Raw genomic sequence first — 27,903 nt, 5'->3', positions numbered from 1 at the left:
TTGCAAAGAGAGTGAGCATGTGCTGATTGTTTGTGCGATGCGCAAGTTTCTATCGATAAGTCCTCATTCAATGAAGACGTCGCAAATGTGTGACATTACGCAAAAATCCGATATTCTTATATACGTTAATTCCGATATTGGAATGACGAGATATTTGAATACTTTATTCTAATTGGCTATCCCTGACTGACATATAGCCTACTACGTTCATTATTTCTGCTTTATTTAATAATATACTCAAGCATGACGAGAAAGTCTTTGCATCAATCTAACCGTCAAAATGCATCCCATGGATCAATGCGAAGAAAGTCTACACCACGAAAAAGGGGAATACCTGGTATAAACACATCACATGAAGTTAGAAAATATCAAAAGAGCACAAAGTTACTTATAAGAAAATTGCCTTTTTCAAGACTGGTACGTGAAATCAGCATGAAATTAACTCCAAATATCATTTTTTGGCAATCTTTAGCGATAATGGCATTACAGGAAGCAGCAGAATCTCGATTGGTTGATATTTTTGAAGATGCCAATCTTCATGCAAAGAGACAAACTTTGATGGTCAAGAACTGGCGTGCTGTGGTGCGCATCAAGGGTATCTAAGTTGCATTTACTGGTCTGATCATTTGAGCCCAATCATGATCTACCAATTGCAGACTTGAAAAAATATTATTTCAGAGGAAATCAATCAAAGAAATATATCAATATCATGTCACAAATGATCAGTTAACCTCAATCTTACCTGATATTCAACATGATCTCAGGAGACTCAGGTGTTCACTGAACTTGCCGACAAGCTAGTGGATTTGTATTTTAATTAAGATAAGATTTTCAATAATAAGACTATGTGGTAACTTTGTGAACTTTTATATGTATCAAGAATGTTTTCTATTGTTTATATGTGCTTAGACAATTCCTAAAAGTTTTACAGGTATCACGGAATGACCCATGAGTTTTGTTTCATCAACATTTATGTGTTTGAATAATGTTTATTTTGAGAAATTGTATTTTTGACATAACTATGTTTTCTGTAAAATTTGTCAGTTTTATCATGAAAGCATAATTTGTCTCACAATATGATTTCCCTGTAAATAAATTGTGGTCATTCCTAATATATTTGCACCCATTTCTTTTTACCTGTGGCTGTATAATGTTTTTTCATCATATATATTTGCACCCTCATTTCTTTTTACCTGTATAATGTTTTTTCCTCGTATATATTTGCACCCTCATTTCTTTTTACCTGTATAATGTTTTTTCATCTGTTTTTTTTATCACTATGTAAAATCAGTTTGTTGTTTGAATTTGCCAACTGTAAAATATGTTTTATCAGGGCTTTTACTGTCACCTAAAATTTCTCAAATGTTTTTATTATAGGAATTTTTTATACAAAATAATATTTCTATATTTCCTCCAACCTAATGACCCCTGGTGTTCCTGGGTCATTTTGACACCCTTCTATAATTTTTTTAATATTTCACCAACCAAAAATGCCAAAGACATCTTTAATGTGTCCCTAAAAAGCTTATTTTCGTCGCTTTCCACTAAAACGCGCCCACATTACGTAGCGTAAATGCGTCCGACCATATGCCAGTAAGAAGAGAGAAATTTCAAAAAATTTCGAGAAAAAGTTTCTCACTTTTAACGCTGTGGTCGACACGTGATTGATATGCGAGAGAAAGAGTTCTCTTTTAGAAGAGCTATACGTCACTTTCAAGATAAAACAAGACTGGGATTTGTAAGTGAAGTGATATTCGTTTTATCGAAGAGCATTTGATCGCGTGCTGTCTGGTATCTTTGTTTGTTTATTATGAGCCGAAGAACGTTGCTCGCGCGTTCAAAATACTTCGTTTTCAACTAACCATAGATTATTTGGTTATTTTTAAGCTTTGAAATACTCATACAAATAAAATTGACCTTGTTGCAAAATAAAAATTATACATAAAAAAAATATGATGACATCACCGTAATTAAGAACACTCGGATCAAGCATGGGTATTTAAACTCAAACATTTTGAGTTTTGAAATTGGTTTTGTTCACATGCAGACCACTATGAAATACTATTGACCCCCCAAAATAAATTTAATTTAGTCATAAACCCAAATTATGACACAGATCAGCCATTTATGACCGGGCCGAAACCCTAGGGTTAAAACAGCAATATTCTTTCCCGGGGAAAGGAATTTCTCTATGGTCTCATGGTTGGTAAAGCACTGACCTAACCCTCAGACTGTCAGATATACCAAGTCCATAGGGTTCTTTGTTTATTGTGTTCTATGTTGAACTTGCTCTATTTTGGAACATATTTTCTCTTTCACATTTAAAGTATACAGTTTTGGCCTTTTCTGTTTCAGTACAGTCAGTAGGGCACAGTTCTGTGCTTCCGAGATGTCTTGACATTTGGTGCAATAATACAAACACTGTATTTGTCTCGGAAACAGTAACTTATTAGGTATTCAGTCTATCTAGTATTTGTTCAGTTCTAGTATTTGTTCAGTTGTGTGATTATGCAAATTTCCTTTCTTTGTTTTTCAGGTTTTAGCTTAGCCTTTACTAGCAGACAAGATCTACTTGATTATTAAAGGTCATGGAACAACAATCACTTGGGGGAATTGGCCCAGGTGCACCTCCACCTGTAGGACAGATGCCGCAGCCGCCCCAACAACAGCAGCAACAAATGCCGACCCAACAAGTCCCGATGCAGGGTCAACCAATGCAGCAGAATCCACAGATCCAACCTCCGAACTATTCTTATCCAGCTCAAGGTTGGTAAACAGATTTCTACTATTTGGATATTCAGAAAGATGAAATTTCAATTGAATATGAATTAAGATGAATATTGGAAATGCCCCTTTTGCAGGTACCTGTATTTCCATATCTCTTCTAAAAGGTCATGGCTGCAATATTCTGCAGTTAGTGGGGTAACAGAATGAAACAAAAAACATAACAAAGCTATGTTTGTCTCTGAATTTAATATACATGGACTTTTCGAATCTAAAAAGATTTGTGACTGGTTAGAATTCCAAATATTGTAATATATCATGCACACGGTAAATGACTTCTATTATTTTATGATTTAACAGGGGGCTATGGTTCTGCACCCAGTACCGCTCCGCCTGGTCAAACTATTCACCCAACACAACAACCCCAATCACAGTATAACCCACAGATGGGACAACAGCAACATCACCCAGGCATGGGTATGTAGTGCTAGAATTATTTTTATAATGCTGAATAATTTTCATTTAAATTGATATAAAAAGTACTGACCGTTGCCGCTTACCATAGTTTATCATAATATATACCAAGGATGGTGAACCATTGACCCACCAAGTTACGAATTGATGCAAAAAAATATACCAACATTTCATTTATAAAAATTGATATTAAAACCAGCCTTGATTCAATCCAACAATAAGTGAACAACCATAGTATACTGTGATGCAGCTACTGGTGACATGCAGCGACAACGCTTAGGACATAACAATGAGATGCAGGGATGGTTATATGGCCCCAGTCCCTATTTGAAGCAAAAGTAAAGAGAAAACAAGGCGATACAAAAAATTCTGAGAATAGAGTATTCTTCAGCACACAATGCCGTTGGGAAACAAAATAATATTCAAGCAGGATGATAGTGACTTTAATTTGCTAGAAGCCGATGAAAATATAATCCTCTCAAAGTGAAAATTTCTTCTAAACTCTTTCGAAACCATGAAAAAGATTTGACATAGAATTGCAAATGCTTTTTGGTAATTCATATGCATGCGAACACAATACCACAATATAACACTTGTGGAAAAGACATAACAGCGAGCTTTTCATTGATGCAAACCTTTTTAGATATCTATGACCTATAGTCTTCTTTTCCACAATAAAATATAAATTTTGACCCATTCACTAAAAAAGGTTCGCCATTCCTGATATATACAATCAAGGCTTTCCCTACATGAAATTAATGTGACAATTCATATCTCATAATAACACACACCAAAACCACTTTTTAGTCAATGCTAATAGTTTTCTTACACTTAACTTAAAGCCCATATTCCACTTGTAAAAAAGAAGCTATAAGTAGCAACAAAATTGCACAGAAAGAACATTTTACAATTTCGTGCAACACTGAAAATGAAAATGCCCATATTCAATTAGTATGTACCGGTATTTAAAAATTGTGCTCAGAACTAAAATTTTGATTGCACTAAAGTATATCAATTTGCAACAAAGTATTGATTAATATTGTGCACTGCTTTCTGTATTTAATGTTAATCATGTATTTGATACAAGAAGGTGAATTGTTCTCGGAAAAATAGTTTAAATTTTGTTCATATGATTCTTAAAATGCAAGTCTAGTAAAGTTAATTTTGGTTCTTCTTTTCTTTAAGATTGTTAACACAAATCCTTTTGTTGGATTTATTGATTCAATGAGTTCAACAAAATAATAATGAACTTACAAATCCTTTTGTTGGATTTATTGATTCAATGAGTTCAACAAAATAATAATGAACTTACAAATCCTTTTGTTGGATTTATTGATTCAATGAGTTCAACAAAATAATAATGAACTTACAAATCCTTTTGTTGGATTTAGTGATTCAATGAGTTCAACAAAATAATAATGAACTTACTATTTTATTTTATTTGCTTCAGCTGAGATGCAACTCAATAATAGCATATTTTCCTGTACTTAACTGTTAACACTAGAAATATTCTAAAGAAAACCATCAGCAAACTTTTATAGATAGCAATTTCATGATTGATTGTTCGCTATCAGTACTATTAACCAATGCTGATGTATTGGTTGGGCCCAAAAACACTTGTGAATCCTTTCATAACTGTTACTTTTATATAATACAGGGATGCAGCAACCTCATCCTTCTGCAGGTCAACCTCCTGCACAATATGGACCCCCAGCTAGCCAAGGCCATACTCAAGTTCAACATTATCAGGGTCAACCAACACAGCAAGTTCAATATACTCAAGATAGTATGGGTTCTTGGCAAAAGGTGAACCAAAAAATATTATGAAAAGTCTCAGTAATATTTTTTCCTTATATGTTGAGAAAACTTTTCTGTATGACTGAGTTTAGCCAATCGTTATCTTTTTCAAACTTGTCTGGTCGTATGGAAGGCTATGAAAATATGTTCCAGAGATAAGAAATTATCGTTTCGTATAGAATAGAGTTATAATCTTATGTAAATTACCGCTAAGTTTTCTATTTAGCATCTATTAGCAATAAAGTATAAATACTTTAACTTGTAATATTTTTTCTTTGTACGATAGGCGACTCCCATGCCGACACAAAGTCACATGCCACCTCCTCAAGGTCATCCCCCGCCTCCACAAGGTCATCCTCAGGCACCCCAAGTTCATCCGCAGGCACCCCAAGGTCATCCTCAGGTGCCACAAGGACATCCACCACCACAACCTCACATGCCTGCACCCCAAGCACATATGCAACCACCTCAAGGTCACATGCAACCACCACAAGGACACCCACCTTCTCAAGGACAAGTACACATGCCATCACAGTCCCATATGACGGCACCCCAAGGTCATCAGCAAGTTCCTCAAGGACAACAACAAAGTTAGTGAAATGATCAAGAATTTAGGATTTCCAGATTTTAATTATTTTCCATACAGTATTTTCACTCTAAACAAGGGTCTGTAATAGTACCCACTGTTATGTAGGGATCTACTATCAAAATTTACTAGCCTTCTATAGTGAAAACCCACGATACCTAATAAACATAGTTAAAAAAGCCCTACGCTCTAGCCTCTAGCCACAAGGTCATTGAGCTTAGGTCCTAGAATGGGGGTGTGCAGCCGGCGAGCCAAATCCGGCCCACAATAAAAATGTATCAAAGGTTGCACACTCCTGCCCAGAATATCATTAAACATGGATTTTTATGTCCAGTGTCAGGTTATTCTCAGTACCCAGCTCAACCTCCACAGACTCAACAACATGGATACCCACCTCAGCACCCACAATACATAGCACCGCAATCTCAACCTGCAGCTCGAGCACCTGCACCACCGCCACCTGCTGCAGGTAGTCAAGCTACACCCCAACCACCAACAGTATTGCCGGATCAATCAACCAGGTATTTACTGTTGCTTTTACATTGTTTTATTTAAAGTTGGTTTTCATTTTCACCTACAAGACTATATTTTCTGTAGAGACAACCACTAAGACTCTAAGGAAATTAATGTCATCACGTTTTCTGGTACCATGACATTTTATTACAATTTTGAACTTTTACTGTTTTTAAACTCAAGTTATCACCAAATAGAGGCTCGCCTCTGTATGCAAAGCAATTTATGATGTAATTAATTCAAGTACCGGTACTTGAAACCTTTAGTAGTGATTCTAATGATATCAATTCGTCCTATCAATTTCTCAAGTCTATCAAGTTCTAAAGATACCTGTTTTTTAAGCTGAAATAATGTTTACTGTAAATATTGCTCACAGACGATTATTTTATCCCGTCTGTATTTTACAATCAAGATGATAATTACATATTATCTGAATATCGCTTTTTGAAATATCTGTGTATCTGTATCGCTTTTACCGTTGGTATCGGATCTGTATTGACAAAAAAAAGTGATATGGTGTCTCTAGTATATATTTCATTATGGATTGAGCAATGCCATTTTCTTTTTAGGGCTCAGTTGCCTCCAGGAACTCAAGTTGCATTTTCTAATCCTCAGTTGTACCAACTCAGAGCACAAATTATGGCTTATAAAATGTTGGCGAGGCAACAAGGAATTCCGCATCAGTTATTACAAGCAACTAGTGGAAAACGTCAGCCCATTGGCACTGGAACAAGTGAGTCTACTCTTGGGGTCAACATGAATCAAATACTTCGTACAATCCAATAATATATTAATTAACTATAGATATTATGTTATGCTTAACAATTGTCATTCTTGATAGATAAAAAAACATTTTTGCAACTGCTATAGATTTAAAAAAATAATATTTCAATTTGGAAATCCTGAGTCTTACTATCAATGACCCATGTTTACCCACATAATTATTGTCTATGAAATTTACTATGATATGAATTGTGCCTCGAAACAGCAGTGAATTATCTTGACTTGTGGCCCGGGAAAGCAGTGACTCGAACATGGTTCGAGACTCGAATCAAAATTAATAATAGCGAAATTTGATATTATTTTATGTACTGTATTATTCTGCTGAATCCAGCCTTGGTTGGTTCGTCTCCTTCTGTTGATACTAAAGGACAACAACAATCAACCACTACTGTTGCTTCTGGTCAAGAGAATGTTAAGCCTGCTGCTGCTGCAAAAACTTCTGTAAGTAGTGGAAATGGTTATCTCAAATTATAATAAATGTTTTTAATAGACTTTGAACCATTTCAATTCCATAATATGGGGGGAAATAATAAATGACATCAACAAACAATTTTAACATTGGATCATATGGAGAGTGAAGTCACAAGAGCATAGATTACCTAACATTATTATCAGTTTTGGTCTGATTGAGTTTTCTTAGTCCATTCACCAAAACAGTATTTTCATATAATCTTAAATAGAGCGTGAGATTTTGATTTCTTTAGGTAACTGCTACTGCAAAACCAGAGCAACCAAAGGATCTGGCAACTCTACTGAAACTACCACCCAAACATACAAAACTCACACCATTGAAAAAACCTGAAGGAATCGATCCAAATATCATCTTGCAAGAAAGAGAAAACAGGTAGAGGATTTTTAATAAGTTTGTTGATTTCCGCAAATATAAGATTCTTAATGCGGAGTCCTCAGAGGTAATTTTCTATTGGCTTCTTAGAAATTCTCTACAAACTTGGAAGCTTCTTATAGGAGGTTTACATAGCGCAGATATATACACCTAAATTTTATGGCAAAAATATTGCGAATTTTTTTAATGAGGCGTTCTTACACACTAACTGCTAACAACACCCTGTGAAAGCAGCCATTGATATGTAAGAAACTATCATTCGATTTTCCCAGTCTGGCATTGCCTGCTTGATTTATTATATACTGGGTAGGAAGTTGGAACAAAACACGAGAACTTTGTTAAACTTCAATTTCAACATGTCAGTAATTAAGTCTAAAACTGTTTTGTTTTTAATATATCATTAAAATTTGTGGCCATCTTTTTTCAGGATCCAAGCACGGATTGCTCAAAGAATTGATTTGCTCGAGCGACTGCCTGCCAACATAGCTGAAGATTTGAGAGTGAAGGCAACAATTGAACTGAAAGCACTGAGGTTGCTTGGTAGGTGGAATTTTATACATATTACATGGATCAGAAATTTTTTCACACAAAAATGAATTATGTCCCACTTGATCAGTCCTAAATTTTTATTGAAACTATAGGCAAAGGTTCGTACATCCCAAGATGCAGTGTTCCTGTACAAGAGTATTTCTAAAGTAGGTTACATTACTAGAAGGCTGTTACATTATTTTTTTCAAATTTCCTCAGTCTTTTGGGTCCTGATATTTCACTCCAAATTTTGTATTATCTGGTAATATGTGCTAGGTAAAATAGTTCACGATAGCAATTGTAATATTTTATTTATGTATTATAATACTTAATTGCAAATTGCATCCATCATTTTTAAGGTTTTCAAAAACAACTCCGCCAAGAAGTTCTGGGTGCCATGAAGCGTGATACTACTCTTGAAACCGCTTTGAATGCCAGAGCTTACAAGAGGACAAAAAGACAAGTTTGTTTCATTTTTCGGTTCTCTAGTATTCAGTCTGTTTTTACTGTACTTTTTTTTTCCACAATTGACTCTACCAATCCATGATTTAGTTCACCTAATCATTTGAGATAAGAATATGACTAGATACAAATATTCTAATGTTTACAACGGCAGCTACACTTCACTTGACACGACTCAGTAGACTCTTTTTTTCAATAATTTTTCTATGGCTTTTTTAAACTTTCATATAGACCTAGACTGTATAAGCAGAGTCTGTTGACATAAGTGGAAATAACACAGGATCAATTATGTCAATTTTCCTTGAATGTAAAATTATTTAGACTCTCAGAGAAGCTCGAATCACAGAAAGAATGGAAAAACAACAACGCATGGAAGCAGAAAAACGAAGACGTCAAAAGCATCATGATTTCTTGCAAAGCATCATTCAACATGGCAAGGAATTTAAAGACTATCATAGAAATTGTACAGCGAAGGTGAAGTTTTGAAATGCTTTTTCATCCTCTTTCTTGAGTGTAGTCTGTATCTCGAGGGTGGACAAATTACGGCCTACGGGTCGGATCCGGCCCACCGAAATGTTTCATTCGGGCCACTTGTGTCTGCTGAGATTACAACTATAGTTTTTATGGATATAAATTACCTTTGAAAATATTGGTGAAAATAACAATATAATGACCCCAATTGTTACATTGTCCTTCTTATTTTTATATAAAGTTTTCCAACCTGTTGAACTAGCTGTTGTAAATAAACTGTTTTTTATCCATAATTTTGTATATTGAGTTTGAGCCTACGGCCAAGTAACCGAGTCTATTATCTGTAACTGGCTCACTCAGAAAAGTAATTTCTCACCCCTGCTGTATCTGTACAGATGGTTTTAGAAATTTCTGCACTGCAGAGGTTACCAAACTCTGGATCTTTCTGTTATACAAATGCGACCCATTGGAAACAAAATCTCGCTCTATTTTACAATATTCCCATTTAATCAATGCCATACATGAGCCTGTTTTTATGCACATAAAATATCATAAAAATAATGTGTTTGTCAGATTGGAAAATTGAACAAAGCGATACTCCTTTATCATGCAAACACGGAGAGAGAGCAACGAAAAGAACAGGAAAGAATTGAAAAAGAGAGAATGAGAAGACTAATGGTGCGTAACAATTCATGTCTTCAATTTTGTATTTACTTCTTAACTTATATGGTGGTATTAAAGTTTGAGATAAGCCATTTTATTAGACTCCGGTTAAAAAATAACTAGGTAATTTTCATCAAGATATCATTCGTTTTTGTTAGAGATTCTTCGTCATCTCAGGTGATGTCCGTCCACTAAAATATTTTTTTCTTTTTTTTTCATATCACCCCCCCCTAAGTCGGAACTGAAAAATTGTGTTTCTTTGTTTGTCAGTTAGGCACCAAAGCACAATGCACTATTGCGCACTCATAGTTTTATATGGCAAAGTCTGTAAAAACAGATCATATATATTTCGATAGAATCATGCCCATATCAAGAATTTGAAATATCAAAAACAATTTCCCCTGGTCTAACCATCTTTTTAGGCAACTACTATTCACTCAATGTCTCTTTTTTTACAGGCTGAAGATGAGGAAGGATATAGGAAACTCATTGATGAAAAGAAGGATAAAAGACTCGCTTACTTGCTCAAACAAACTGATGAATACATCGGAAATATTGTACAGTTGGTTCAAGAACACAAAGTACTACTTGCTAAGAAGAAGGGAGTTAGAAAAAAGAAGAAAAAAGAAAAAGTAAGCATATTGTAGGGATGTCAGAAAATTGTTGTCTAAATTAATGCTAGGCCATTTGGCGCTCCAGAAGTGTGTGTACCAACTACCAATATGGAGGTAACTAATTCTGTTTACCTACTTCACGTCAACTTGTGTGGAGGGACTGAAACCTATGGGCAGGGGTATATTTACTTGGCTAACACAGACAGTCCCCGAACTCGTAATAGAACTAAAATAAAGAAAATCGGAACAAATTTATGGCCTAACCCTAACCTGGTACACACATTACTATTATATTTTCGAATGTGGAATATTTTTTAATTGGGTAATGTTCAGCAAACAACAAAAATCAATGTAAATTTATACAAAATGAATTTGAGATATACCTTCCTTTGTCTTAATAAGCATAATATGCTTAAATGACAAATTTTTGAATCCGAATTATTCCTTTAAATAAATCAGGAATTTACTACTTACTGTTACTAATTTCGAATCGATCCATTTTGATTATCCAAGCTATTTCGAAGATATTTTTTAGGAATTCAGATAATATCAGATATATCTGAATTAAAGACAAAAATATAGTGGATATTAATAGTGCATTCTTTAATGATTCAGTAAGGACATTGTACATAACATTTTAAAATTTAAATTAAAAAAAACGCTTATAAGTGCTCAGTGATCGTAGTGTTTGACTGCTTTACAGGTTGAAGGCGCAGAAAGCGAGAATGTAAGTTGCATGTAATCAAGGATGCATGTATGTTTCATAATCCTATTACATTGATTACAAGGACTAATTCCATTAACTTAATACAAAGATACAAACTACAATTTTACTTTTTTAATTGTCTTAATCATAAGATTGAAACTTTCAACTTGTTATAATAATGAAAAAAAAAAAACGGAAAAGTTTTGAAACAACAGAACAATGTAAAAATATATGGATATGAAGTATTGTTACTGTTAGTCTATCTTCATTATGCACCAGTGTCCGTCAATCGCTGGGCTTCATCTCGCCAAAATCAATTTGCGAGACTGTCCATCAAGTCCACTGTATGTCCAGTCGCATTGCTTTGCCTATACCTACTGTACATAGATACAAAAATGCAGATACCTTCCAAAATGAATTCATAAAGTTTTATTCTGTATTTTTGAAAAAGTTTGGCATCATCAATCAATAAGTTTCATATACAAGATTGCCATCAAGGCAACTATTATCTCAAAACAGAAATACTTATACATAACGACTTAATGTAAATTTTCCTAACGTTAGTAGCAAACAGCTGTAACCGGCAGCATTGAATAATCTCAGAACATCGGTTTATTATATATGCTGCATAAATAAACATTATTTCATTGCATGAAGTACTGGTAGACTTGTGTTTGGAATTAAATTCAGGAAAATTTTAAATGGAATTTAATTATGTTACATAAATTTATTATGGTACTTTATACATGATGAACCAAGCCTTTGTCTTTGATACGAGAAATCAAATTTTCCATTTTCCCGTTAATGTAATAGTAGTATTTGGTCTGTGAATTCAAAAAAATTCCCCAAATGCACTAATTTTTAATATTTTAGACATAGTGCTAATATCAAAAATACTTTTATCATTTCTATACAAATTGACACTGGCTATTTCTATGAGTTAATATTTAATATAAACATTTGCATTTAGGTTGATGATGCAGACCGTCACATCGCTGTTCTAAATACTGAGACAGGTGAAGTAATGACTGGAGATGATGCCCCTCGTGCATCCAACCTTGACGCATGGCTCGAAATGCATCCCAATTTTCAAGTTGCACCACGAACTGATAGTGATGAAGAGGAAGTGGGTATTTCACTGCACTACCTGATTTGTTAGAGAATAAATCGTGTTTTAATTTTATCTTGTTATTTTTTTCACAGGGAAAAATACTGATAATACTTGAGTTTCATAATTATAACAAGTATAGTAGAAAAAAATAAATTCTTGGTTCTTTTGCACTAGAGCAGTGACTCTGAAATGGTGGGGCAAACCCCACAAGGGGGTTTTGAGGGCGCGTGAAGCTAAAAATAAAAATATTTGTTAGATTTGATCTTGCCCGCCTCATTTTGGATATTTAGTTTTCTTTATTTTGGGTATTTACATTTAATCCACATATTTTCAACATGTTTCAAGAATAAAACATACTTTTGCCTCACACTCTGTTATTTGTAGCTTATTGTTAGCTAGTTACTTTTGAGGTGGGGTGCGAGATTTAATAAACTCCAAAGGCGGGTGCGGCTCAAAAAGTTTGGGAACCACTGCACTAGAGCATCAGTGCGAGTTCCATCCAGGGCCACTGTAACCAAGATTTCCTATTTCAGGAGGAAGAAGAAGCTGATGAATCTGTTGAAGGATCACAAGAAAAAATGGAAGAAGTTTCCAGTGAAGTTGTAAGTAGAAAAAGAGCTCTATCTTTCTCATTGCTTGCTCAATAATTTTGCTGCACAATCAATATTATTTCACTTAATTACGATGGTTGGATGGTATAGTGGTTGTAGTATTGTACCTAGCTATGTTGGTGTAACTGGTTGAAGATATTCAAATCGCATGGCAACCTTTTCACCCACAGAGTAGGCAATGCCGAACCTGAAACATTCAACACCTTTCAAAAACAATAGCTGTTTTATATTTTGGGAAGATTTGCTTTTTTACATCATAATATTGATCATTATAAGTAGAAAAAGGGTTATTCTGTGATGTGTTAATGTGCACCAAAGCTTTTGAATCGCTTTGAATAGACATCTAAATTCTTGCTATAGTATTTTTGCCTTATAAGTATATCGATCCACCAGTGCAAAAGCATTGAGAAAGGAGAAAGAGGTATAGGTTGTTAGTCTTAACTCTCAACGGATAGTAATATCATAATTTATGTCAATGTTTAGGTGCAAGAATCATTCAGATTTGGGGAAATTATTGCAAAATTATCATAAAGTTCAGTTATCGACATTTTAAATTTTTTAAATTGAGGTGGCAAGTGGAGAAATTGATGATGAATATACACATGGTGGTGAAGGCAAAAGTGTTGTTGATTATCGCAGCTACTACACAGTTGCTCATTCTATAACTGAAATTATTACTGATCAACCAGGCATTATGGTTTCTGGACAACTGAAAGAATACCAGGTAAGCTGGAAATGTGAACATTAAGGTTGTTTAGTTTATTTTTGTATCAATTTCAGGAATTGGTATTCAAAAAATTTTTCCTAAATTCCAAATACCAAGTTACAGGATTGAAATTTCAGATTCGATTTACTTATTAGATGTTAACGTCGATATCAGTCCATGATATATTCACTAAAATAACGGTAACAAGGTCCAATAACTAACGATAGTATCGGTAGCCTTGGTTCAAGTTAATTAGTTATGAACAAAAGTGATTTTTTCACAACGACAAAGCGGCGTCAACAACGAATCAGCAATACGATCAACATGGCGACTTTGTGTCCAATAAAAACTGTTCTCAGTTGACATTTATTCATGAGCCATTGTTCTTAGATGTATCAACTAGTCTTATCTGACTTAATTCACTTTCAAGCTTGACATGGGACTAATTACTTAGACTTATAAACCCTGCTGTTTCGATTACAAACTCATGACATGATTTCACCAGAATTTGTTCTAAACTCATGATATACAGTTTAAGATAGAATTTACATATTTATCCCAAAGTAGAGGAAAGCCCATAAGATGGATCATTCATATGGCGAACCACGGCCTCTCGTCCGGTTACCAGTCCATGTCGGTTGTGGGATTAGTTAACCAGTTTGTTTTCAGATGCATGAACTTGATGATGGAAGAAGCTAAAATCGACCAGTGGTACGTGAACCACCCTAGGGCGGCGAGGAGTCTAGCAATCCTCTCGCACATAATTAACCCTTCCTGGGTATTTTGTTTTTCAGGTCAAAGGCCTTGAGTGGCTTGTTTCATTGTACAACAACAATCTGAATGGAATATTGGCTGATGAAATGGGTTTAGGAAAAACTATCCAAACCATTGCTCTTGTGTGTCACCTGATGGAGAAAAAACATGTCAATGGGCCATTTTTGATTATTGTTCCCCTATCGTAAGTACTTGCATGTATATATTTGAATACACATGATTAAATCAGAGATATGTTGATAAATAGACTAGAGACAGCTCTTTGCTAAACAGTGTTTCCAGTATTTGGAAATCATTTCAATTAAATATGCGATGTTACCATCAGTCACAAAAACAACAACAATCAGTCTATATGCAGCTGGTACCGTGAAGCCCCAAAACTAAGACCGGGTTTTATTTCAATTTTCTTCCGGAAAATTACACTAGGGCCTATTTTTCGAGGATGTCTTTTATTTTCATTTATTAACAACAAAATTACGAAGTAGAGAATTATAAGATTTTCAAACATACAAAATACGAAAACCGATATCCATTTACTTATAAATACTGTAACACGTTTCATTTAATGAAACTGCTAAACATGGATTATTCAATAATGACCAATCATTTAAAACATGTAGGAGAGATTTCTTGCTATTGACTAGTTCTTATCTCAAGTGGAGGGCTTATATTAAAATCATTTTTTTAAATTCAGGCTAGGTCTCATTTTCGGGGAAACACGATAGCTACATTTTTAATTTTATATGAGTGCTCTTGGACTTGAATCGATTTGAATGGATTTAAAATATTTTCAACTTTAAAAATATATATTTCTTTTTACCAGAACCCTTTCTAATTGGGTGATGGAATTTGAGAAATGGGCTCCATCTGTGATTAAGATTGCATACAAGGGGGCACCTCAGATACGCAAGCAACTTACTCAGCAATTACGAGGAGGAAAATTTAATGTTGTCATTACAACTTATGAATATGTTATTAAGGATAAGCATGTTCTATCTAAGGTTAGTGACTTAAAATATTGTTTTAAAAATATATCTGATGATGAAAATACGATATTTTGTCATTTTTATTGTTCATTTTTAAAAGGGAAACATAAATTTACCTCTAACATAATACCGCTAATGAACACTAGTAAATATCTATTTTAAAAGGATTATTGAAATTTGATTGCTTAAAAGTAACACCACAAGGATTTAGACATAGCAATAAATTAGTATTGAGCATGCCAGATCACAGAAGATAATAATGATTATTATCATTATTAAAATTGCAACTCAAATGTTATATCGCAATAGTATCTTCCCCACATACATTCATTTCATTGGTATGTTTTTTGCATAGGCATGGTAGCTCAAATTTCACAACAGTTACTGAGTTCAAACCTGATCTGATAATCAAATTGTTTCGAAATTAATTATATTTGATATTTCTAATTTTTGATTTCAGGAATAATTTAGAATTATTATTAAAAAAATTATTTTGAGCAATCAAGTTTCACAGTATGGCCAACAGACTACAAAAATTGTACCCAATCCAATTATGGTTTATAAATTTGATATTCAATATTTTGGAATAATATTTGAAAATAGTTGGTTTTTTGTTTTGGCCATTCTTGCTATAATCCTAACAAGCTCAATTTTTTATCGACGTAAATATGTTCCTAACCAGGTTCGATGGAAATATCAAATTGTTGATGAAGGTCATAGAATGAAGAATCATCATTGTAAACTAACCCAAGTTCTTAACACTTATTATCTGAGTCCCCACAGATTACTATTGACTGGAACACCTTTACAAGTATGTCGGTTTTTGTTGAAATCAAGAATGCGAATATGTTAAATCATGAGGAAATGCTGCTTTGGGTCTGTATGCAATTCCACTTCCTGCCTCTGAGGAGGTGGAATGTATTAATGATCATTTCTTGGGTCTAACCTTGTTGTCATCGCAGCCCATCTCTGGTTCAAACCCCTGTTAAGTCTGTTCATTGTTCAACCCCAGCACAGCCCTACCTATTTCTAGGTTATGTAGAATTAAAAGAATTCTGACCGTCCCAAACACAGTTACTATCTAGATCAGGGCACGTCACACATCGGGCTGGGTCTTCGCAAACACAGTTAGTATCTGGATCAGGGGTGTGCCATATGCGGGCCATGGGCCACAACCAGGCCCACCAAGCCATTTAGTGTGGTCCTTTTCTAGGGCTGGGCATTTCGAATCGAATATGAAATTATTCGAATCAGTTCAGAGCAAAATTTAGAATCGCCGCCATCTTCTTTTTTTCCTCCAATGGTCGAGGAAAATTTCTCAATTTTTTTTATTGAAGCCATATTTTTTCAACGCAATTATGACTCTTTTCTGTAGTGAGTTATTGATGAAAACGTGTTTTTTATTGTGTGTGAACTCTCAGCAATCTGCCTGAGTGATGTATTCTGTGTTTTCAGTAATTTATGTGCCGGAAGACCTAATACAATAAGAAAGCTACAGACAATTTCAAGTCTCCCAAGTATCGAGATTCGATTCTGAAATCATCAGGTATTCGAAAATGCCCAGCTCTACCCTTGGTCCAGCAAGATGTCCGAAGTTGGTTACATGGCCCACTTGACCAAAAATGTTGCACACCCCTGGCCTAGATCATTTATGTGAGTTTCTTCACAGACATGGTTTTGTCACAATTGAATGTGTGCAACGATATTTAAAAGTGCTCATCTAAGGAATTGATTTTCAAGATATTTATTGTATATTTTTGGTATTTCTTTCAGAATAAACTACCAGAACTTTGGGCTCTGTTGAATTTTCTTCTGCCATCCATTTTCAAGTCGTGCACCACGTTTGAACAATGGTTCAATGCTCCTTTTGCAATGACGGGTGAAAAGGTAGGTATAGTGCTATAAAATCAACCCATTATAACTCATAATGTTGCTTTTTTATGGAGTTTGAATTTTATGTCACCTGAACAAGAATGTCTAAAATAAAACCAATATCCGGAGCAATTCAATATTTTAACTTGTTGATTTTAGTAATAATTTAGAATCATTTTATTTATTTAAGTTGTTATTGGCCAATTGAAGTATTAGCAAAAGGCTTTCATTTAATTTCTAGAAAAATAGAGAACCAATTGAACAACTTACCTGCATTTCAAAGTTTAAACTCAAAGACTTCTATGTGTTCTTTGTTGACCCAATTTGGAACCACTTTTGACGCAATATGAACCAATTTTGAATATATTCTAATTTGCATAATCCAGAGTATTATTTTAGAATATATACGTAACAGTAGATGAATGGCCACACCATGCAAATGAATTGTTGGAAAGTTTGTTATTTTTTTTTCACTTTTTGTAGGTGGATTTGAACGAGGAAGAGACTATTCTTATTATCCGCCGTTTGCATAAAGTTTTGCGTCCTTTCTTACTTAGAAGACTGAAAAAAGAAGTGGAATCACAACTGCCAGAAAAGGTATGATATATTTACGTCAGATGCCTAGGCACATTTCCACATTCCAGCGTCCTTGAACTTATTTTATCGAATTTGGGTGAAGATGCTTCCTGTTTACTCAGTGAACTTTCAATTGTATGCACTATATGAATATTTTCAAACTTTCAACATTTTCATATTTATCTGAATTGATATGTTTATTTATTATCAGGTTATTTCGTTACTAATACATACTTGTACTTCTTTAGGTTGAATACGTTGTCAAATGTGATATGTCAGCATTGCAACGTCTTCTGTACAGTCATATGCAGAGGAATGGATTGCTACTAACTGATGGATCTGAGAAAGGTAGTTTGTTGGGCAAAAAGTTTTACTAATTGTTTTTCTAAATTATTGATTTTGTTTTGGAGAAAAATTTTTTTTCTCTCCTAAAATTCTGAAGTTGTCTTTGTAATCAGATGTTTTTCTACATCTGAACTTCTTACTCTGAACAAGGCTCTGTAAAGCAACCACTGATACATATTTATAAGATTGTCTATTGGATAACTGGAACCCTTTATTTTTACTCAAATTTGCCAAATTTTGAGAATTTGTTTTAATTACCTCCAATGCATAATTCTTTCCATGAGTTGTAGTCAATGTTCATGTATCTGTATATTGTCACATACCTGTTTAACAATGGATTTATGATTGTTTCGCAGTTTAATAGTTTGGTCTTTCTTTTCCTAATCACGTTCCGTGGTATAGTTTTCAGTGCTTTTTTTACTATGTCTGTTTATTTCAATAATTTGAAATTATTTTCTCAATAAATCCCATTAATTTGGAACGATATGATACTGTTTCATCATGTGTAGAAGAAATGTTTGTTAGTTAGTTTTTGTTGGCAAAATAGAATTTTATTATCCTACATAAAATGAACACATTCTAAAAATTTGTGATGATGTTATTATGCAACACCTATAACCAAATGAATGATTTTATTAAAAAATGTTCGAATATCAGTAATTCGGAAATTTATTTTACCATATGAATCTTTTTATATTATTTGCAGGAAAACAAGGGAAAGGAGGTGCGAAGGCATTGATGAACACGATTATGCAATTACGGAAAATCTGCAACCATCCGTTTATTTTTCAACATATTGAAGAAGCAATGTGTGAACATTTGAAGATACCAGGCGGTATTGTTTCTGGGTAAGATTGTTCTAAAAAACATAGTATGATATAATAAACAAGATAGCTATGCTCAAATATATGGACACGTAGAGTCACATAATTTTGATGACGTCATAGCGAAAATAAAAGTAATAGCCTTCTGGAGAAAATTTTTATCTTTAACCACTGAAAATTTCAAAGCAATTGGTCCAGTATTCGAAGAGAAAAGCGATTTCTTCAAAAGGTGTTGACGGAGACAAATAATAACAATAACAACAAAATTTTGAAACGATCGTTATGTCCACTACGTGTCCAATAAAAATGATTAAACCGTCGATTTTAGGAGTTCATTTTGAAACAAATATTTGAGTTGATTTGAAAATAATTATATTTAATAATTACATATTCTCAATTTTGAGAATAATCCAGAATAGTTTCATTTGTAAATTATCATTCACAGTATATCTGAGAAGGCGTTTTACTGTGCTCCTGTAGTATGTGCACCAAGATGGCGCACAACCTGAACATAGTATGGGTACCAGGTTAGGGTTCAGGTTGTTCGCATCTTGATGCACATACTACGGGAGCGCCCAGAAAACTATACAATAAACACATTGATTAAATGACCGTTTATCTTATCCGCCTAAATTTTTTAATTCAAACTCATTTAATATGTCGGTTGTCGGACTAGGAGAAGATTCAATTTTGACAACCACCAACATTTACCACTAAAAATTAGATTCATTTCAGGTCTCGAATTTATTTGCGCTAAATTTTCTTTCACTATTTCAGTCCAGACCTTTATCGAGCTGGTGGAAAATTTGAACTGCTTGATCGTATCTTCCCAAAGTTGAAGAGAACAAATCACAGAGTTCTACTTTTCTGCCAGATGACTTCATTGATGACAATTCTTGAAGATTATTTCAATTATAGATGTAATTTTAATTTTTGGATTTTTGTTACCATTTGGTATCAACTTTTACTGTTGCAAACAGAATTTAGTTGAGCATAATTTGAAATAATAGATTTTTTGAATACCAAATTATTGAATTTTTTATATGTAATCATGATAATTTGTAAAATCTGATGAGTGTTATTACTTTCTTGAGAAAAGAATGCTATGCTTTAGAAAATGGTTTAACAATTCATCTGAAAAGAGTGGCCAATCAAATTTTTGGTAGATTCTTTTATATACTTCTGAAGTACTACAGACTACAGTACTTCTGAATTTTAATTTCATGTTTACTCCCAAGATTATCTTTAACTGTCTATTACAGCTGACATGAGAACTGCCATGCTTATGTGCTCAAAGGCAAAATACAAAAGTACTTATGCATTCATGGTATGAGGCGCTAGAAAGTGCTGAAAATCACAAAGAGTGCATTATGTAGTTATTGCTTGCAATAAGAGCTGCAGAGTCGGTGAAAGTTTACACCAACCGAGTCCTAACTTCAAGCCATTTAAAATGACACTGACACCAGGTCGACAAATATATTGATTTCTGCTCCTAAATCCCTTTTGAAGGGAATTTTGACCTATGACTCCAGCCCCGTGTCAACAAAAATATTGATTTCTGTCCCCGAATCGAGTTTTTTATTATTATTAAAAAGAATGTTTTGGAAAGAACTTTTGCATATATTTTCGTGTAAATATATATTGAAATATTTCTTTTAGCTCATAAATACCTTCGCCTTGACGGAACAACCAAATCTGATGATCGTGGAGAAATGTTGAAACAATTTAATGCAAAGGGATCAGAATATTTTATCTTTTTGCTTTCTACAAGAGCTGGTGGGTTAGGGCTCAACTTACAAACAGCAGATACTGTCTTGATTTTTGACTCTGATTGGAATCCACATCAAGATGTCCAGGCCCAAGATCGAGCTCACAGAATTGGACAAACCAACGAAGTTCGAGTTCTGAGACTTATGACTGTTAATTCAGTGGAGGAAAAGATTCTGGCTGCTGCTAGGTCAGTTTTATTTTGCAAATTTTCAAAGTTTTCATTTTCATGCCACAATACGAAATTCGTCCAGTGTAAAATAATAACAGCGATGCAAAGAAAAGAAACTGGCAGTGTTGCCAGTCATCAACAATAACTCACATTATCAGCATAAATCATATTTTGTAACCAGTGATATTTGGCGTTTTTAGGAAATCTAGATAATGACAAATTTGTTTTTAAGCAAATAGATTCTCGAAACATAATATAACTTTTGTAAGATTGGCGCTCCAGAAGTATGTGCACCAGATGGCGCACATACTTTGAGAGCACCGTAAGATGTTCAATTTACTTCATAAATACAAGAAGATAACATGCATATGTAGGGTTATAACGGCTAAGTCGGCTGATAGTAATATTGAATCACAACTTTTTTGTGTAGATATAAACTCAATGTCGACTCTAAAGTCATCCAAGCTGGAATGTTTGATCAGAAATCAACAGGAAGTGAGAGAAGAGCTTTGTTATCAACACTGATTCGACAATCTGCAGAAGATGAGGTCAGTGTCTTTTCAGCGTGACCTTATTTCACAGATGTTGTACATATGATCGATGGCTAAAAACAGGCTTACAGGATCTGGCGAATAACATCTATCCGAGTGGCTTTTACTTGAAAAGTTTTTGACTACTTTTGAGTTTTTACTTGAGTAATTTTGAGATTCTCAGAACTCCCGAACAACTATACCCTGACTCAAAAGCCTATCTTTTTACAAATACTTTTATTTCAGCCAAAATTTTTAACTTTGACTCGTTAAAATTCTAAGAGTTCAATATATGTTTTGAATATTATGAAGTTGGAAAATTTATCTTCTAATTACGATTAGTCTATTTTTAGTTATAATAATTTTCAACAATTTTTCAAATCATCATTCAATTCATCGCTTTCGGACTGGTGTTGATATTTTTAACTTGCGACCAGGGCTGAGTGGGGTCCACTATACTAACCCCCTAGGAAATCTTATCAGCTATTTGAGTGGTTTTATGGGCTTTCTTATCTTCAATCCAAATGAATATTAACCCCTTGAGCACTAGGAAATTTAACAGCGTTTTGAGTCTTTTCCATACATCTTATTCAAATGAATAGGATGAAGATGAGGTTCCTGATGATGAAACAATCAATCAAATGATTGCAAGAACTGAGGAGGAATTTGAATTGTTTCAAACAATGGATATTGAACGACGTCGCGCAGAAGCAAGAGATCCAAATAGGAAGCCAAGACTTATGGAAGAGGTATGCTAATACTTTATAGTGGGAACATGGTAGATTAGATACCATGACCAGCTCATGTTATGTGGTGGTTGTCATGGCACTGTTGAATACATTTCAGCTTCAGGAAATTGGGTTTGAATCATATGTATAATTAGGTGATCTCTTCTGTTGCAGACTAATGTCCATCGATGATTTTCTACATTCTTATTAGTATCAGTAGAGGTTGCGCAAGACTAACTCTCAATCCTTTCTAAATGCCGTTGCGCTAGTGGATCCATATGTGTATATTACAAAGAATTTAATTTCAAACAAATTTATTTATCGCCGTATTTAAACCGCATGATTTTCTTGTCATTGTTGTAAACTGCTTGTCAGGGGAAGTCTGATTTTGGTCAGACAAACTGTTACAGAAATACATTTGTGTTAGTGTGCAGCAGGACTCTTGAATTGCATAGTATTTTTATTAGTGCCTTCGATTTATTTAACTTATTTGCTCTCCTAATGCCTGAATTGATAATTTGAAAAATGAGGCAGGCCTGCCTGAAAACCATCTTATCCACATTCTTATCTCTGCAAAATACATGATTGGTATCATATATTTGGCTGAAAAGGAGTGAAAAACTCTCCCAAAAGTAAATTAGCTATAGATTGCTGATATTCCTGGCTAGATTGTTATCGAATATGGATCGATGCAAAGATTTTCAAGTTTCGTAAAACACTTTAATCTAATTTTGCTCTTAAAACTTATTTTAAATAGGATGAACTTCCACAATGGCTTCTCGCTACATCTGAAGAAATTGATAAACTGACAATGGCCGAAGAAAGTGACAAACTTTTTGGACGAGGGTCAAGGGTCAGGAAAGAAGTAGATTACAGTGAATCACTCACAGAAAAAGAATGGGAAAAGGTACCGGTACTAGATTTTTTTGAAATCTTTTACCTACATAGTATGGCTCTTGCTTGTTTGTTCATTTCAATATCATCTCATACTTGGCAGAGCATAATTTATTCTTTTCTATTATTCTGCTTCTTTCTAATCCAGGCAATTCAAGATGGAATTGACGTTGATGAACTGGAGGAACAAAAGAAGAAAAAGAAACAAAGAAAAAGAAAAAGACCAGACGATGAAAAAATGGAAGGTAAGAATTATCTCCCGATCGTGTTTGATCACATCAGATGTATTTAAAATTATTCTCAACTTGATTTATATATATACCGGTATGTTGTTTTTCTTAGTACCAGGCAGTGCGAAGAAGCGTAGAGGCCGTCCTCCAACTGAGAAAATGACGCCTAATCCTCCAAAACTCACGAAAAATATGAAGAAAATCATTGATCATGTTATTCAGTATTCAGACGGGTAAAAATTGTTGTTTCGGAGTGAATATAATTTTGAGTTTGACTAAGTTTATTTTAAGCTCATGGTATGTATCTGGAAATAACATTTCAATGTCATATTTGCCTGAAGGTTAGATCATGTTGTTAAACTATAATATTCCGCTTGACATCACACCTACACACTTGGATTAGTTCGTATTTCCATATACTCTCTATGAATCGTTACTTTTCATGATTTTACCTAAGACACATTCCGATATGGATTATAATTTCCAAGTGCTGGTGTGTTTTGGGCAGCCCTACTCTGGCCACTAGTCCAGGATGGTCCGAACCCGGGGCCTGCTGGCCACATGTGACCACCCTGCACTAGGCCATGGCACCCACAAATTTTTATGCCGGAGTGATTTCCTTGGAGCTCAAGAAACTGCTGGTTTTCCGGCTAATTGCATGCTCAGTATTAAAATGTCCTCCTTGATAAGCTCGTTACGATAAAATTGACATTAATTGTATTGTCTAAAAATGTGTAAATATATTTAACTAAATCCCTAGTTATTTTTTCTTTAATGGCACATTGATTTTCCTAAATCATCTTCTGATTTGGTTTCTTTCTAGTTTGCATAGCTTCATTTCTTTCTTTTTGTTATTCATTTAATTAGGTTCTTATCCAATACTTTATGCTATTTTTATGCTATTATGCTACTATATACTATTTTAATACAAAGATCTTTATAAGCAGTAACCATTGTCGAATCTGTTAAACAGTTCTGGCAGACGTCTCAGTGACCCATTCATGCAGTTACCAGCTCGTCGAGATCTTCCAGATTATTATGAAATGATCAAGAAACCTGTTGACATCAAGAAGATAAGGGATCGAATCAAACAACATAAATACAGGTGTCTTGACGACCTGGAAAAAGAATTTACATCATTGTGCAAAAACACACAAATTTATAACGTCGAGGGATCTCTGGTTGGTTTTTATAATTTCTATTTATGAATATATGATCATTTTTTACTTATGTTATGCATAAGGCTCTAGATCCTGTTTTGAAACAGGGACAGCTTAAAATTCTGATCAAACAGTTAAATCTTTTGCTGTTTTACCCGGTGCATTTATTACTGTAAGGCTAAGTGATAGTCATACTCTCTTCTCTTGCTTTTTCTCGCTAATTTTTTTGTGTGGTCCAGTTAGATGTATGAAGCTGATTATATGACTCACCAACAAAAAAATGTTGCACACCCCTTTTTGAAACTACTATATTGAAGGTTCATTTTAGCTTACCCAACTTATTACACTCTCGTTGAAGTGTTGGCTTGTTGCAACAGTATAGGTTCAACCGGTTAAAACTGGCCTAAACCGAATCATTTAATATTCCAAACACATTCTGAAATAATATTTTTGAATATTGATATTGGGTCATGTTTAAAAAAGGAATTTGAAAAAACCGTTGTAAATTTTAAAAATCAAATTGTAGTAATGCATAATAATTGAGATAAACATTGTTCTGATTTAATTTGTATCCTCGGTGATAGAATCTAAAAATGGAGTTTTTATCTGGCTGTCAGAAGTCAAATGACAGATTTTCAAATAAATGAAAATATTTTGGCTTTTGTTACTTCTTCTACTTGTTACTCTAGGACAGGGCCGGCCCGCCCAACATTACTTACTTGTAAGAGCAAGTTTTTTCTCGGATGAACCATGTCAAATCCCACGTGAGATCACTAATTTCTGACTGTCATATGAAAAAATTCACTTCGTATTGCTACATCGTTCATCGCACCGAATATTGACAAACTTGTGGCCCGCGCAACCATTCATAAACTACATGTGGCCCTTTGGCCATAAAGATTGGATAACCCTGCTCTAGAATCTATAATATTAAATACAACTAATTTCAAATGTATTAATTCATTCTGAGCATCCCATGGTTCAACACACGAATCCATATAGCAAATACACCAAACAAGTTTCGAGCATATGCTGCTTTGTGTTATTATGACACTTATTTTTGTTGTATCAGCTAAATATGGAATTTCATTTGATTTTTCTAGTGAGGCATGTTCAGTGTGCATGCCACAGGGCAATATATAGAGTTTGTAATCAAAATGTAGTGTAGGCTATTTCGAATCGATTCTTGTATCTGTTTTGTGATCCCTAGTTTCGATGCTTTGTTCCCTAGTCAAATTAATTTTTTCACCACTATTCAACAAACTAGATTTACGAAGACTCAATCAAGCTCAATACGGTATTTACATACGCTCGAGAAACACTTGAGAAAACGGGACAATTACCAGCACTCCCAAAACATGACAACACACCTGGAGATGAAGATCCTGATGATGACGACAACAGTATTACACAAGATAAAGATGATTCCAGCATCAATGATAGAACAGTCGAGAATATTGAAAACGATTCTGATAGTGAACGTATGTAAATTTTTTTTAGCTGATTTTGTTTTCAACTCGTTTTTAATTTTCATATACATTCATGTTGCTTAGGAGATTTTTATATACTCCTCATATGTTGCCAGTTTTGAAGTTCACACCGATAGTTGTGCGTACTTTTCTTGATATCGGACGTTCAATTGCTGTATGTTATTGGCACTGTCTTTCGAATATCCCATGTATAGTTGAAAGGGTTCAAAAAAATAAAAATATTATTAATTTGCTTTTCATTTCTAGCCCTGAAAGTAAAAATCCGTTTATCAAAAGAGTCAAATGGATCGAACAATGAAGAAGCATCGACTTCCAAACATAAAATCAAAAGTTCGAAGAGAGCAAAAGTCATTTCTGATGATGAAGATGACAGTGATCAGGTATAGAATGTTATATTAATTTTTGTTCTGAGCATTTTCTCTTCATTCTCAAAGCTAGCCTAAGACAGTGTGTGTAAAGTGCGCAACAGGCGGATCAAAGGCCACATCCCGGCCTGCCAAGCCATTTGGTGTGGTCTTTGTCAGCACTCCGCATCAGGCCTAAAATCCTAATCTGACAGTTTATTTAAAAAGGTGCTCACAAGGGTAAAAATACATGTTATTTTTTGCTGTTGTCGCTGTGTTAAATCTTTCGCCGTTTTGCCCGGTGCCTTCATCACTGTAAGCTGCTAAAGCTGATGCTAACAAACTGAGCAAGAACTCAAAATTTGAAGTTTTTCACTAAAATGTTAAATAAGTTTGCATTGTGAAAACCTTTTTTTTTGTGTGGCCCATCTAGATGTCTGAAGTAGAAGTCTGACAAGTTGCACACACCTGGCCTAATGATTCAACTTGATTTAAGCACCGGTTTCAACTCTTCTAAGCTCCTTTGTATTTTCTTTCCAGTGTACCCACAAATAGTTATGAAGTTTCATTGTAATCTTTGTATTATCTTTCAGGCGCAGTCGAGTGAGGAATAGTGATAATCTACCTGAAGCTTGCGGCCCTTTGATAATTGATGAAGAGGAGATTTACCCTTTGGGTGGAAAGGACTGAACAATTCTGTCTTTCATGTGTTTTACGGGACCCTATTTTTGTCTCTTGTGCCGTAATGTGACTTTTGTTAAGTAATGTTTGTATTTGTTAACTTTATGCTATGAAATAATTTGTACCAAGTCAATCATATTGTTATTGTTTTGAAGAGACATGATTATTTTCTTGTTTTTTTTCCTGCAGAAATATCCATTAATTGTATAGGTTGATTTATGCAGTAGAACCCTGACTTTTTTTAGTTCATTTGCATATTCAAGATTGGTTAGGTGAGGTTTCCCTTCTTAGCCACTTTCAAGAAAAGTGACTCATGTTCGTTCACTAAGCCCCAGATTGAGCAAAGAACACGAAATTGAAAGCATTATAGATAGGTTAGCAGCATTTTGTAAGTCGTAAAATTCTATAGGGCCAATATTGTATGAATATTCTGGCATAATAAGTAGTAACTTTCATGATGGAAATTTGCAGGGAGTAAAGCATTCAAAAGATTGTTTGAGTATCATTGTTTTTTTTGTGTGTTGTGTCTGTCTTATCTGTTTGTGTCATTTTTGTCATGTTCCAACTGCATGATTTTGTACATATTTGGAATAAAGTGATGATTGTACATTATGTCATCTCTCTGTATATTGGATCGGGCAGTCAGAAAAATGTGAAATGGATTGTGTCGAGGTGAACGCTGCTAAGAATTTTTTATTGTGTCGAGGTGAACGCTGCTAAGAATTTTTTTTTATAATTTGCTCAAATCTACTTGACTCTGTAAAGCCGTGGTGAATGAGCTGGGGAGTGCAACTGTGGACTTGGAGCCGAGGAACCATTTCTTATGTTTATGATTTTCTGAAAATAAAATCGATTTTTTATCGGATGTTTCTGTTTTAATATCAAATAGTTTTTGTGAATCTAGTTATTGTCTGTTAGGTAATTAACCAGACAAAAA

General features: G+C 34.3%; 1 protein-coding gene and 1 pseudogene across 6 annotated transcripts; both read left to right on the top strand.

The window, feature by feature from the left end:
• The first annotated feature begins 243 nt into the window (after nt 1-243).
• Nucleotides 244-603, top strand: LOC144427202 (histone H3-like centromeric protein A pseudogene; annotated as a pseudogene).
• A 1,137-nt stretch (nt 604-1,740) lies between these two features.
• Nucleotides 1,741-27,578, top strand: LOC120346129 (SWI/SNF-related matrix-associated actin-dependent regulator of chromatin subfamily A member 2-like). 6 transcript variants are annotated; one of them, XM_078111011.1, is made up of 35 exons: nt 1,742-2,453; nt 2,537-2,766; nt 3,085-3,201; nt 4,856-5,004; nt 5,282-5,585; nt 5,916-6,102; nt 6,664-6,827; nt 7,209-7,318; nt 7,582-7,721; nt 8,149-8,261; nt 8,609-8,712; nt 9,033-9,185; nt 9,756-9,860; nt 10,304-10,477; nt 11,163-11,186; nt 12,136-12,291; nt 12,810-12,878; nt 13,456-13,611; nt 14,388-14,551; nt 15,191-15,368; nt 16,036-16,164; nt 17,127-17,240; nt 17,709-17,822; nt 18,050-18,149; nt 18,853-18,994; nt 19,748-19,890; nt 20,630-20,927; nt 21,340-21,457; nt 22,042-22,188; nt 22,925-23,306; nt 23,404-23,524; nt 24,265-24,472; nt 25,719-25,932; nt 26,188-26,321; nt 26,879-27,578. In XM_078111011.1, exons 2-35 carry the CDS (start codon nt 2,589-2,591, stop codon nt 26,897-26,899), a joined length of 5,130 nt encoding a protein of 1,709 aa, XP_077967137.1. In that variant the 5' UTR covers nt 1,742-2,453; nt 2,537-2,588; the 3' UTR covers nt 26,900-27,578. The 6 variants fall into 6 exon arrangements, with proteins under 6 accessions (XP_039271741.2, XP_077967137.1, XP_039271726.2 ...); XM_039415816.2 differs by having other exon boundaries at nt 1,749-2,766; nt 22,925-23,074; nt 23,210-23,306; XM_039415792.2 differs by having other exon boundaries at nt 1,742-2,766.
• Nucleotides 27,579-27,903: the final 325 nt, after the last annotated feature.

This window comes from Styela clava, chromosome 1, assembly GCF_964204865.1.
Source record: "Styela clava chromosome 1, kaStyClav1.hap1.2, whole genome shotgun sequence".
Classification (NCBI taxonomy): domain Eukaryota; kingdom Metazoa; phylum Chordata; class Ascidiacea; order Stolidobranchia; family Styelidae; genus Styela; species Styela clava.
Note: the sequence above shows the minus strand (reverse complement) of the source record. Positions and strands in the feature narration are given on the sequence as shown.

What these genes read in the sequence shown, in the direction of transcription:
- LOC120346129 (XM_078111011.1), top strand. Translation starts at nt 2,589, where the DNA reads ATGGAACAACAATCACTTGGGGGAATTGGCCCAGGTGCACCTCCACCT. An exon ending in GCAACATCACCCAGGCATGG is followed by an intron (nt 3,202 to 4,855) that starts GTATGTAGTGCT and finishes TATATAATACAG; the next exon opens with GGATGCAGCAACCTCATCCT. An exon ending in TTGCAATGACGGGTGAAAAG is followed by an intron (nt 17,241 to 17,708) that starts GTAGGTATAGTG and finishes CACTTTTTGTAG; the next exon opens with GTGGATTTGAACGAGGAAGA.